At 38.6% G+C, this 14,040-nt stretch overlaps 1 protein-coding gene across 2 annotated transcripts in view; it reads right to left on the reverse strand.

Annotated features, from left to right (window-relative positions):
- Positions 1 to 14,040, reverse strand: part of FUNDC2 (FUN14 domain containing 2) — a 41,741-nt gene that overhangs the window by 20,306 nt on the left and 7,395 nt on the right. For both annotated transcript variants that reach the window (XR_012916384.1, XM_012752569.2), the window contains exon 2: positions 13,720 to 13,870. Coding sequence is in view for 1 of the 2 variants with exons in the window: in XM_012752569.2 (XP_012608023.1) it covers positions 13,720 to 13,870 (151 nt within the window). In the remaining variant the exon portion in view is untranslated. The remainder of the gene's footprint in view (positions 1 to 13,719; positions 13,871 to 14,040) is intronic.

Here is a 14,040-nt window from a genome sequence, read left to right on the forward strand (position 1 = left end):
AGCTCCTTCCTACCCCCTACATAAAGCCAGCCCCAAGAGGAGCATGACATAAGGAAATCAAATCTTGGCCCTACTATGTACTAATTTTGTGGTGTTGAGAAGATTTATTAGAATTCTCACAATGTTTTCTTTATTATTATTTTTATTTTTTTGAGATAGTGTCTAGCTCTGTCACCCTGGCTACAGTGCAGTGGCATCATCATAGCTCACTGTAACCTCAAACTTTTGGGCTCAAGCAATCCTGTCTCAGCCTCCTAAGTAGCTGGGACTACAGGCAGGCACCACCATACTCAGCTGATTTCTTTCTATTTTTAGTAGAGACAGGATCTCACTCTTGCTCAGGCTGGTCTCAAACTGCTGACCTCAAGCGATCCTCCTCCCTTGGCCTCCCAGAGTGCTAGCATTACAGGCATGAGACACTGCGCCTGGCCCCCACACTGTATTTTAAAAGATGACTCTTGGCTACATTGTGGAGAAAGGATTAAAGGGGGAGGATGAAGGTAGAGAAGGCAAATAAATAAAACATGCCTGAGTTTGAGGATAGAGTGGTTACAGGGGATAAGGGACAAGATTCTGTCCTGAATGACTAGGTGGAAAGCAGGTGGTATTTTTTATGATATAAAAACAAGAGAAGCAGAGGAAAAGGTGGAGGGAGCTGAGGGAAGAGATAATGCCATTTTGAATATGTTGAATTTTATTTCTTTATTATTGTCTATCTTCCTGCCTATCCACCCTGTACTAAAATATAAGCTTCATGAAGGCAAAGATTTTGTTCATTGCTGAACACAAATTTGCTGTGGATTATTAGTCATTATTGAAAAAAATCCTCACTAGACTCCAATTCTCCAGCCACCTTCCCTTTCCTCTGCTATCCTTTATAGCAAAACTACTTAAAGGCTGTCTATACTTGCTATCTCTATTGTCCTTTGTATCCCTTATCTCAAACTCACTCCAAGCAGGCTTTTGTGCCATCACTTCAATGAAACCATTCTTATCAAGGTTAACATTGATCTTGACCTTGCCAAATGCTAGCATTCATTTCTCAATCTTCATCTCATTTGACCTACAGCAGCTTTGACATCTTTCAAAAACAAAGATGAAATGAAGACTTTTCTCAGACAAATAAAAATTGAAAAACATTCATCCCAGTAGACCAGCAATACAAGAAATGTTAAAGAAGTCTTTCATCTTTCAGGCAGAGGAAAATGATACCAGATGGAAATGTGGATCCACACAAAGGCATGAAGAGCACAAGGAATGGAAACTATGGGGGTAAATATAAAGGGCTTCTTTCTTATTTAAAACTATAAGAATTTGACCACAGGTTGATCATCCGCCTTAACATGATTTGATACGGTTTGTAATTTATTGTCCAGTTGAAAGCATTCATGTTATGAAGAAGAAACTACAAGTGATCTTCAAATCTATTATTTTAAATATTTTTGGCCATTTTTATGTACCTTTGGGTTCAGGCATTATTTGGGGGGGTTTGTTTCCAAAGTAATTAAATAAAGTCATACTAATTCTTAAAAAAAATAAGAATTTAATGCAAAAATAATAAGAATGTATTATTTATTTATAACATGTGTAAAAATAAAATGTAGGGCAATAAAAACAAAAGGGGCAGGGGAGAAATGGAAGCATACTGTTACTACTATACGTGAAGTGGTATAATAACATTTTTGAAAGCAGACTGTGATAAATAAAAGATGCATCCTATAAATGCTAAAGCAACCACTAAAATTACAAAATGAAGAATTATAGCTAATAAGTCAAAGGACAGAAACAAAATTATGAAAAATATGTGATCCAATCAACAAGAGAAAGAAATAAACTGGACTTCATCAAAATTAAAAACTTTTATGCATCAATGGACGTTATTAAGACAGTAAAAATATAACTTAGAGAACAGAAAAAAAATATTTGCAAATCACATGTCTGGTAAGGGTCTAGTATTCAGAATATATACACAACTCCTACAATTCAACAACAAAAAGACAAACGACCCAATTAAAAAATGGGCAAAGGACTTCAATTGACATTTCTCCAAAGATATCTGAATGGCCAAAAAGCACATGAAAGATGCTCGACATCAGTAGTAGTCAGAGAAATACAAATTAAAAACACAATGACATACCACTTAATTAGGATGGCTTTAAAAAAGCAAACAAAAAAAATGGAAAGCAAGTGTCAGTGAAATGCAGAGAAACTGAAGCCCTCATATGTTGCTAGTGGGATTCTAAAATAGTACAGCCACTGTAGAAAACAGATGGTTCCTCAAAAAAGTAAACATAGAATTATCATGTGACCCAGTAATTCCACTCCTGGGTACAGACCAAAAAAGACCCGAAAACAGATATTCAAATAAATACTTGTACCTAATGTTCATAGCAACATTATTGACAACAGTTGAAAGGTAGAAACAACCCAAATGTTCATGAATGGACATATGGATAAACAAATTGTAGCATACACATACAGTGGAATACTATTCAGCTATAAAAAGGAATGAAGCAGTGATATACACTAATAACATGGATGAACCTCAAAAGCATTACACTAAGTAAAAGAAGTCAGACATAGAAGTTCACATATTGTGCGATTCTATTTTATAAAATATACAATATAGGTAAATCCACAGAGACAGCAGACTGGTGGTTGCCAGGGGTTGAGGGAAGGAAGAATGTGAATTAACTGTTCAGTAGGTACTCAGTTTCATTTGCAGGCAATGAAAATATTTTGAAACTACAGAGAGATGGTGGTTGTGCAACACTGTGAATACACTAAATGCCACTGAATTTTTCTCCTTAAAATGGTTAGTTTTATGTGAATTTCACCTCATTAAAAATTACATATGTATACAAATACATATTTATATTATATATACACACACATACATACTCTCTCACACTTGATACAAAAGAAAGTACAAAAAAGAAATAAAAAACAGATGGAATACTATGATAAATTTGAACTCAATAATAACAAAAACAAACTTGTCCCATTTACAATAGCTACCAAAAACAAATACTTAGGAATAAATCTAACCAAGGAGGAGAAAGATCTGTACACAGAAAACTATAAAACATCGATAAAATAAATTGAAGACAAATAAATGGAAAAATATTCCATGATCATTGATTGGAAGAAGTACCATTGTTAAAATGTCCACACTGCCCAAAGCAATCTACCGATTCAACACAATCCAAATCAAAATTCCGATGACATTTTTCACAGAAATAGAAAAAACAATCCTAAAATTCATATGGAATCACAAATGACCCCAAAGAGCCAAAGCAATCTTGAGGAAAAAGAACAAAGCTGGAGGCATCACACTACCTGATTTTGAAATACACTACAAAGTTATAGTAACCAAACGGCATGGTATTAGCATAAAAACATATGTATAGACCAAGGGGATAGAGAACCCAGAAATGAATCCATACTTATACCCACTTGATTTTTGACAAAAGAGCTAAGACCACACAATGGGGAAAGGACAGTCTTCAATAAATGCTGCAGGGAATACTGGATATCCACATGTAGAAGAATAAAATTAGATCCTCATCTCATACAATATACAAAAATCAACTCAAAATTGATTAAAGACTTAAACATAAGACCTTAAACTACAGAACTACTAGAAGACAACATAGGAGAAAAGCTCCATGACATTGGTCTGGACTGAGATTTTTGGCTATGACTCCAGAGGCAAAGGCAACAAAAGGAAAAATAGACAAATGGGAGTGTATCAAATTAAAAAGTTTCTTCACAGCAAAGGAAACAATCAACAGAATGAAGAGAGAACCTACAGAATGAGAGGAAATATTTGCAAACCATACATCTGATAAGGGGCTAATATCCAAAATACATAATGAACTCAAACAATTCAACGGTAAAAATATAACCCAATTAAAAAACGGGCAAAGGACCTAAAATAGACATCTCTCAAAAGAAGACATAACAATGACCAACAGGTAAGGTATATCAAAATATGCTCAACATCACTAATCATAAGGAAAATGCAAATTACAACCAAAATGAGATATCACCTCACACCTGTTAGAATGACTATTATCAAAAGGACAAGAGATGACAAATATTGGTGAGGATGTGGAGAAAAGGGAACCCCTGCACACTGTTGGTGGGAATGTAAATTAGTATAGCCATTATGGAAAACTGTGCAGAGCTTCCTCAGAAAACTAAAAATAAAACTATCATGTGATCCACCAATTGCACTACTGGGTATATATATATCCAAAGGATATTATATCAGTATGTTGAAGAGATGTCTGCATTCCCTATTTATTGTAGCATTATTCTTAGGTTTGGAATCAGCCTAAGTATCCACCAACAGATGAATGAAGAAAATGTGATGTGCATATATACACACACATATATACATGCATATGCACACACACATAATGGAATACTATTCAAGCAGAAAAAATTAGGAAATCCTTTCATTAGTGACAACATGGATGACGCTGGAGGACATTATGTTAAATGAAATGAGCTAGACACAGAACAAATACCTACAATCTCTCATATGTGGAGTGAAAAAGGTCAAACTCATAGAAACAGGGAGTAGAATGGTGGTTACCAGAGGGTGGGGTGTGGGAGGGATATAGGGGGACTGGGGAGATATTATTGGTCAAAGACACAAAATTTCAGTTAGACAAGAAGAATAAGTTCAAGAGATCTATGTACATAATGGTAACTACAGTTAATAACAACATATTATATATTTGAAAATTGCAAAGACAGTAGATTTTAAGTGTTCTCACCACAAATACATGATAAGTATGTGAGGTAATGTATATGTTAAATACCTTAATTTAGCCATTTCATAATGTATACATATAACAAAACATCATATATATCACAAATATGTATACTTTTTACTAGCCAATTAAAAAAAAGTTTAGAAAATAAACTTCAGTGTGAAAGATCTAGGCATCCTAATTAAAAGAAAGAGATTGTCAAAGTGCATTTTTAAAAAAAGTAACAACCACCCATAGGCTGCCTACAAGAAACCCAGTTTCAATATAAAGGCTCCACGGGGAGTGAGTAAGTAGAAGTTCCATGCATTGAACTCCTTGGACTCTATCCCATGTGCCTCTTCCCTGGAATGATTTTAATGATTTAAAATGATTTTAATTTGTATTATTTTGCTGTAAAAAAATAAAATTACAAACCTGAGTAGAATACCTCTGCATTCTGTGAATCTTCCTACAGAATTATCAAACATGACAGTGGTCTTGGGGACCCCTGAACTCTGTAAACTAATAAATGACATTAACAAGACTGCAATATACAAGATCAATATATAAAAAATCAACTGCGGCCGGGTTCGGTAGCTCACGCCCGTAATCTTGGCACTCTGGGAGGCCGAGGCGGGCGGATTGCTCGAGGTCAGGAGTTCGAAACCAGCCTGAGCAAGAGCAAGACCCCGTCTCTACTATAAATAGAAAGAAATTAATTGGCCAACTAACATATATAGAAAAAATTAGTCAGGCATGGTGGCGCATGCCTGTAGTCCCAGCTACTCGGGAGGCTAAGGCAGAAGGATTGCTTGAGCTCAGGAGTTTAAAGTTGCTGTGAGCTAGGCTGATGCCACAGCACTCTAGCCTGGGCAACAGAGTGAGACTCTGTCTCAAAAATAAAAAAAAAATCAACTGCATTTCTATAAACTGTACAAGTAATGAACAATGGAAAATTGAAAATTGTAAAGTAATAGCATTTATAATAACATCAAAAATATGAAATATTTAGGGATAAATTTTATATATAAGATGTATAAAACCTACAAAACATTACTGAGAAAGTAAAGAAAATCTAAACAAATAAAGAGATATACCAATGTTTATGGATCAATGCAATCCCAGTTAAAATCTTATCAGGCTTTTGGTAGACACTGGCAGCAAGCTGATTCTAAAATTCACATGGTAATGCTAAGTACCTAGAGTATTCAAAATACCTTTGATAAAAAACAAAGTTTCAAGATTTACCCTACCTAATTTGATGACTTATTATAAAGTTACAGTAATCAAAACAATGTGATAGTGGCATCCAGATTAATTTAACAGTAAGTGCATAGAGCTCAGGAACAGACATATAGTCGCAATTGATTTTTGACATAGGTATAAATACGGTGGAAAAAAGGACAGTGTTTCCAACAAATCATGTGGGTAAAACTAGATATCCATAATGCAAAAAACAAAACAAAACTTGGATCCCCTACCTTGAACCATATACAAAGAGTAAATCATTCATGTATGAAATGGTAGTGATTAAGTAAGTAAGTAAATATAAATGGAAGGAAAAAAGACAAGGAAGGAAGGAAGGAAAAAAGGGAAGGAAGTAAGGAAGGAAGGAAGGAAGGAAGGAAGGGAGGGAGGGAGGGAGGGGGGAAGGAAAGCAGGAAGGCAGGAAAGGAAGGGAAAGGGGAAAGGGAAGGAGGAAAGAAGGAAGGAAGGAAAAAAGGGAGGGAAGGAAGGAAAAAGGAGAGGGAAGGGGAGGGGAGGGAAGGGGACAAGATAAATCAAAATGGATCATGGACCTAAATGTAGAATCTAAACCTATAAACTATCCAGAAAAAAACACAGGAGAAAATCTTGGTGGCCCTGGATTGGGCAAATATTCTCAGACATGACACGAAAAGCTGGAACAATAAAAGAAAGAGTTGCACTTCAAGATTAAGAACTTCTACTCTTTAAAAGACACTGTTAAGATAATGAAAAGCCCATAGACTGGAAGAATATATTTCCACATCACGTATCTAAGACTGGTATCCAAAATATAAAGAACTCTCACAACTCAGTAATGAAAGAAAATCAACAACCCAATAAAAATAAATAAAAACATGGGAAAGGGGGATCCGAATCAAGATGGCGGACGAGAAACACCGCCAGACAGAGTGTCTGTGCAGAAAAGACAGATTCTAGCAGAAATTAGAAGAAAGAAGCAAGAAGACAAGCATACAGCCGACAAGGGTCGGAAGGAGGGGTACTTGAGACCATGGGAGACTCCACGGGAGGAGGTTGCGGAGGAGAACTGGAAGCTGACACCGCCGGAGCAGCCTGGAGACCAGCAAGAAGGGTAGTAGGTAGTTTAACTCTCCCCTCGCTTGCATCTCGGACTGCTGGTGGGCGCCCCAGCGGATGGAAAGACCTGCAGACACCAGCCCAGACACGGCCACCACCAGTGAGCAGTAAGCCTGTAGCCGACGCGGCACCAGGCTCCCAACTCCCGCAGAGCACTTCCCTGTGCACAGACCCCAGCAGTGCAACAGGCACCATATTGCCTCATTCTCCCCTCCCCCGACCCTACCCGCGGCTGCCAGAGAGACAGTATAGCCACCAGCCCGAGGCACCTCCAGGGAACGGGACCTTCCCTTTTGGGGCCCTACAGCTGACTGAGGGGAACTCAGACTGTGAGCTCCCTACCCACCAGCCCTCCCAGGAGCTGCTGGCCCGGTGCTCCCAGGAGAATGGGGCAGACCCTGAGGCTGAGAGACATAAACCCAGCGTGGGCTCCCCGTGGGTGAATTGGGACTGACACTCCTCTCCCTGGTGGGGATATAGTTTGAACTCTGGGACCCAGAGGTCAGACCTGCAGACCAGATCCCATGTACCCAGGTCTCGCATTGCCCGGGACACAGAGGGATATATTCGAACAGCCTACTGAGGTGTGTATACCTTCAGGGGCAGATCAGCGTCCTAGAGGGCAACACTCCTGCCAAAAGGAGGCCGTGCACCCAGACCAGGTGGCTTTCCTGCACAGGGAACCTCCCGGCTGGCATCACAGCCAGGGGAGGACCCTCCGCATGAGGTCTGGCCTGCTGGCAGAGGTCCAGGAGTAGCTGCGGAGTTAGGGAGGGTGGAAAGAAGCAAGGCCCACTCCAGACTGCGGGTCTCAGACAGCCCCACCCCACATGTAGATTCTCTGACTGAGCAGGGCCATTCCAGCCCCTCCTTGGCAGCTTTTCCTGGAAGCAGAGAACAGAACTTTGACCCCTGCAAAATGATATTGGTGGTGCCTGAGGGCAGGCTTACCCAACCCAGCTCCGCCCAGATGCTCTCCCAGACCAGCCCTCACTGAGGGGGAGAAAAGGACACAACTGGAAGTCCCAAGGCCCCACCGACCACCTGAGGCTAGAGTGCCTCTCCAGAGGAACAAGAGCTGATTACAGGACACAAACACAACAGTGTAGCCTGTTCCTCCAAGCAAGCGCTACCTACTGACAAGGAGGACACCCTGCACACCCTTTTCACAGTACCTACTGACTCATTATACAGAGAATGGTTGAACCTCACCTACAGACACCACCTACCAGTTCAGAAATTAAACAAGGCGTGTGAACTACCTAATGAAAACCTAAAGGAAAGAAGCAACAACTGATCGACAAGGGAAGAAACCATCAAAAGAACTCGGGAAATATAAAGAACCAAACGGAAAACACACCCCCAAAGAGGAGCATCAGCCCCTTAGAAACGGACACCAACCAAAATCAGGCAACCAAAATGACAGAAAAGGAATTCCGAATGTGGATCATAAGAAAATTCAATGACCTGCAAGAACAACTCAATAACCAACACAAAGAAACCACAAAAAGCCTCCAGGACCTGGAACAAAAGTTCACTAAAGAAATAGACACAATGAAGAAAAGTTTAACCAAACTCCTGGAAATGAAGAATCAATTCAGGGAACTACAAAATTCAGTGGAAAGCCTCAAAAACAGGGTAGATCAAACAGAAGAAAGAATCTCAGAGATTGAAGATAACACCTTCCAATTAAATACATCAGTCACAGAGATAGAGCAGAGAAACAAGAGAAAAGAGCAAAGCCTACAAGAGATATGGGATTATGTGAAGAAACCTAATGTGATAGTCATAGGCTTGCCAGAAGGGTAAGAAGACAATGACACTCAAGGGTTGGACAAGCTATTTGAAGATATAATAGAGGAAAATTTCCCAGGCCTTGCTCAAAATCTCGATATACAAGTTCAAGAAGCTCAGAGGACCCCTGGGAGATTCAATGCAAATAGGAAGACATCACGACATGCAGTCATCAGACTGACCAAAATATCAACTAAAGAGGCCCTTCTAAGAGCTTTAAGATGAAAGAAGCAAGTAACAAACAAGGGAAAGCCAATTCGAATAACACCAGACTTCTCTACTGAAACTTTACAAGCAAGGAGAGACTGGGGCCCCATTCTCACTCTTCTGAAACAGAATAATGCCCAGCCTAGAATCTTATTCCCTGCAAAGCTAAGTTTTGTATAATAAGGAGAAATCAAGACACTCTCAGATAAGGAAAGACTGAGGAAATTCACCAAGACAAGACCAGCCCTTCAAGAAGCACTCAAAACAGTGTTACCCACGGATCAGCACAATAAACACTCACGAATGTTAATCTACTCAAAGCTAAAGATCAAAGCCTAGACACTACAATGGCTCAAGAGAGAAAACAAAGCAACAAAGCTGAACTCAACATAATGAATAGAAATCTTCCCCACCTATCAGTTATCTCAATAAATGTGAATGACTTGAACTCTCCACTCAAGAAACATAGGCTGGCCGAATGGATAAAAAAATACAAACCAAGTATCTGCTGCCTTCAAGAAACACATCTAACCTGCAAGGACATTGGCATAGGCAAAGAATTTATGAAGAAGACCCCAAAGGCAATCACAACAGCAACAAAAATAAACAAATGGGACCTGATGAAATTAAAAAGCTTCTGCACAGCCAAGGAAACTGTCAGGAGAGCGAACAGACGACCCACAGAATGGGAGAAAAGTTTTGCAGGCTACACATCTGATGAAGGGCTGATGACTAGAGTCTATTTGGAACTCAGGAAAATCAGCGAGAAAAAAATCAAACAACCCTATCAGAAAATGGGCAAGGGACATGAATACAAACTTCAAGAGAAGACAGACTAATGGCCAACAAACATATGAAAAAATGTTCAACATCTCTAATCATCAGGGAAATTCAAATCAAAACCACAATGAGATGTCACTTAACTCCAGTGAGAATGGCCTTTATCAAAAAGTCCCCAAACAACAAACGCTAGCATGGATGCAGAGAGAGAGGAACACTCCTACACTGCTGGTGGGACTGCAAACCACTTCAACCTCTGTGGAAAGCAATATGGAGATACTTCAAAGCAATACAAGTATATCTACCATTTGATCCAGCAATTCCACTGGGCATCTACCCAAAAGATCAAAAGTCACTTTATGAAAAAGACACCTGCACTAGAATGTTTATAGCAGCACAATTCACAATTGTAAAGCTATGGAAACAACCCAAGTGCCCATCAATTCATGAGTGGATTAATAAAATGTGGTATATGTATAGCATGGAGTACTACTCAGCTTTAAGAAACAACGGTGATATAGCACCTCTTGTATATTCCTGGGTACAGCTGGAACCCATTCTACTACTAAGTGAAGTATCTCAAGAATGGAAAAACCAGCATCACATGTACTCACCAGCAAATTGGTATTAACGGATCAACACCTAAGTGAACTTATAAGAATAACATTTATTGGGTGTCGGGAGGGTGGGAGGGGGGAGGAAGGGATGGGTATATACAACCACAACGAGTAAGAAGTGCAACGTTTGGGGGATGGACATGCTTGAAGCTCTTACTTGAGGGGCGAGGGGGGGCATGGGCAATATAAGTAACCTTAACACTTGTACCCCCATAATACGTGAAAAGAAAAGGAAAGGAAAAAGGAAAGGAAAAAGGAAAGGAAAAAGGAAAGGAAAAAGGAAAGGAAAAAGGAAAGGAAAAAGGAAAGGAAAAAGGAAAGGAAAAAGGAAAGGAAAAAGGAAAGGAAAAAGGAAAGGAAAAAGGAAAGGAAAGGAAAGGAAAGGAAAGGAAAGGAAAGGAAAGGAAAGGAAAGGAAAGGAAAGGAAAGGAAAGGAAAGGAAAGGAAAGGAAAGGAAAGGAAAGGAAAGGAAAGGAAAGACATGGGGAAAATATCTGAACAGACAAGTCACCAAAGATACATGCATGACAAGAAAAATAATAAGGCGATGAAAATACTCAACATCATTAGTCATTAGGGAAATGTAAATTAAAACCACAATGAGATACAACTTCACACCCACTAGAATGTGAATCAAAAAGATAATACCAAGTGTTAGTGATGATGTGGAGGAACTGGAACCCTCACACATTGCTTGTGGAAATGTAAGATGATACAGGCACTTTAAAAAACTGGCAAGTACTTGCAAAGTTAAAACCTTCACTTCGTATATGATCTAGCCATACTATTCCTAAGTATTTACCAAAAAGAAATAAAAGCATATGTAAAATACAAAGACTTGTACATGAATGTTCATAGCAGTTTTATTTGTAATAGCCAAAAAGTGGAACATATCCAAATGTCCTTCAAAGGGGAATAGAGAAACAAACTGTGGTATATCCATACATACAATGGAGTACTACTGAGCAATAAAAAGGAATGAATTAATGATCCACAAAAAAGCACAAATGAATTTTAAAATGATTATACTGAATGAAAGAAGCCAGAAAAAGAATACATACTGTGCAATTCCATCATAAAAAAGCCTAGAAAATGCAAAGTAATCTATAGTTATATCACTAGCCATTAAGGTAAAGATTGATAAAATTGACTATATTAAAAATAAGATCTTCTGTTCATCAAAAGATACCATAAAGCAAATGAAAAGATAACCACAGAATGAATGAACATCTATAATCCATACAACCAACAAAGACCTGATATTCAAAATACATAAAGGTGTGGGCCAGGCACAGTGGTTCATGCCTGTATTCCTAGCACCTCAGGAGGCCAAGGTAGGAGGATTGCTTGAGGCCAGGAGTTTGAGATCAGCCTGAGCAACATAGTGAAATCCTGTCTCTACAAAAAATCAGCTGGGCATGGTGGTACATGCCTATAGTCCCAGCTACTCAGGAGGCTGAGGCAGGAGGATCACTTGAGCCCAGGAGTTTGAGGTTTCAGTCAGCTCTGATGATGGTGCTCCACTTTAGGCCGGGCAACAGAGCAAGACCCTGACTTAAGAAAAATAAACAAAAAATATATATAAAGAACTCTTACAACTTAATAAGAGAAAGAATGACTTCATAGAAAAAAGAGTAGAATGGAACTTAATCAAAGAGGAGATCCAAATGGTCAATGAACATGTAAAAGTTGCTCAATTTCACCCCTACTCATGGGAATGTGAATGAAAACCACAATGAAATACCACTACCTAATTACCAGACTGGCAAAAATTTAACGGTCTAGCAAAACCAAGTTCTGGCAAGAATGTAGCGCAACAGGAACACTCAGTCCTTGTTGGGAGTGTAAACTATTACAACTACTTCTAGCAAATGGTTTGATGTTATCTACTGAAGCTAAAGATACTTATACCCTACAACCTAGCAATTCCTAGGTATAGACCCTACAGAAATGTGTGCACATATACAGTGGGAAATATAAGAGTGTTCATATCAGGATTGTTTTTTGTTGTTGTTGTTTTCTTTTGAGACAGAGTCTCACTCTATTGCCCGGGCTAGAATGCTGTGGCCTAGTTCACAGCAACCTCAAATTCCTGGGCTCAAGTGATCCTCCTGCCTGTCTCCCGATTAGCTGGGACTACAAAAGCACAACACCAAGTCCAGCTAATTTTTTCTATTTTTAGTAGAGACGGGGTATCGCTCTTGCTCAGGCTAGTCTCAAACTCCTGAGCTAAAGCAATCCTCCCACAACGGCCTCCCAGAGTGTGACAGGCGTGAGCCACCACGCTGGGCCCAGCATTGTTTTCATTAGCCAAAAATTGAAACGATTCAAATGTCAGTCATCAACTGGATAAATATACTGTTGTATAGTTATACAATGGAATTCTAAATACAAATAAAAATGAAGAAAACTACAACTACATACAACATGGTTGAATATACAAAACACCAAGTTGAACAAATAAAACAAAACTCACAAGAATATATACTGAGTGCATCTACATAAAGTTGGAAAAGACAATATATTATTTAGTGACAGAATTGGTATTAAAACTACAAAGAAAAGCAAGGAAATAATTGCTTAACAATATCTAGAGTTTCTGGAGTGCTAGCCATTATTTTTTAAACCTGAGTGGTTGTTACTTAGGCGTTAATTCTGTAAGTATTTGTAAAAATATATACTTGTTATATACACTGCTCTATGTTTGTTACATTGTACAATAAAAATTTTCAAATGTAAATAGTTTATAAGATTGATGGATTCAATATTCATTTACTAAATTTGCTATCAACATTTTTTGAATTTATTGCAAATGAAACCATAAAGGTATGCCACAGTATCATCTGAGATAGGTAATTAAGTAGCTAGCTCCTTATTCCACCACTTACTAGCTATGTGGCCTTGGGAAGGTTAATCTTTCTGAGTCTCAGTTGCTTTAAAATGAGTATAGATAATAGCAGTACCAATTCCAGAGTTGTTGTAAGAAGGAAATGATATATCTATATAAATACTTAAAGCAATGCCTGGCACGTAGTATATACTCACTATGTGTTATCACTGAATATATTTCAACATATTTTGATAAATGTTACATATTAAATAACGAATTTCACCAAAAGTCAATGTGTTTTCTTCATTGGTTAAAGAAGATGGTACCTATAACTGTAATACTAAACCGTGCACAAAAGACACTGGACATCTTTCACAACACTTACCATCCAGTGACGCCTCCAATTAACAGCTGGGTCGCCACACTGTACTTTTCAGCCGAAGGCCCAGATTCCTGCCCAAACAGCTTACGCCACCATGGCTGTTTTTTAGCAAATTCTGCAAGGTCCAGTGACTCAAAATTTCTCTCAAAGTTTCCTACAAGAATTAAGATACAAAATAAGAAAATATTTACTTCTGTAATAAATCACTACCATTCCTAACTAGATTAAGAGATTTTTTCCCTTTTATTTCATCATATTATGGGGGTACAAATATTGTTAGGGTTACATATATTGCCCCTGCCACCCCTCCCTCCCCCACAACGT

Source organism: Microcebus murinus, unplaced genomic scaffold (genome assembly GCF_040939455.1).
Source record: "Microcebus murinus isolate Inina unplaced genomic scaffold, M.murinus_Inina_mat1.0 scaf005_hap2_Mmur4.0, whole genome shotgun sequence".
Lineage (NCBI taxonomy): Eukaryota > Metazoa > Chordata > Mammalia > Primates > Cheirogaleidae > Microcebus > Microcebus murinus.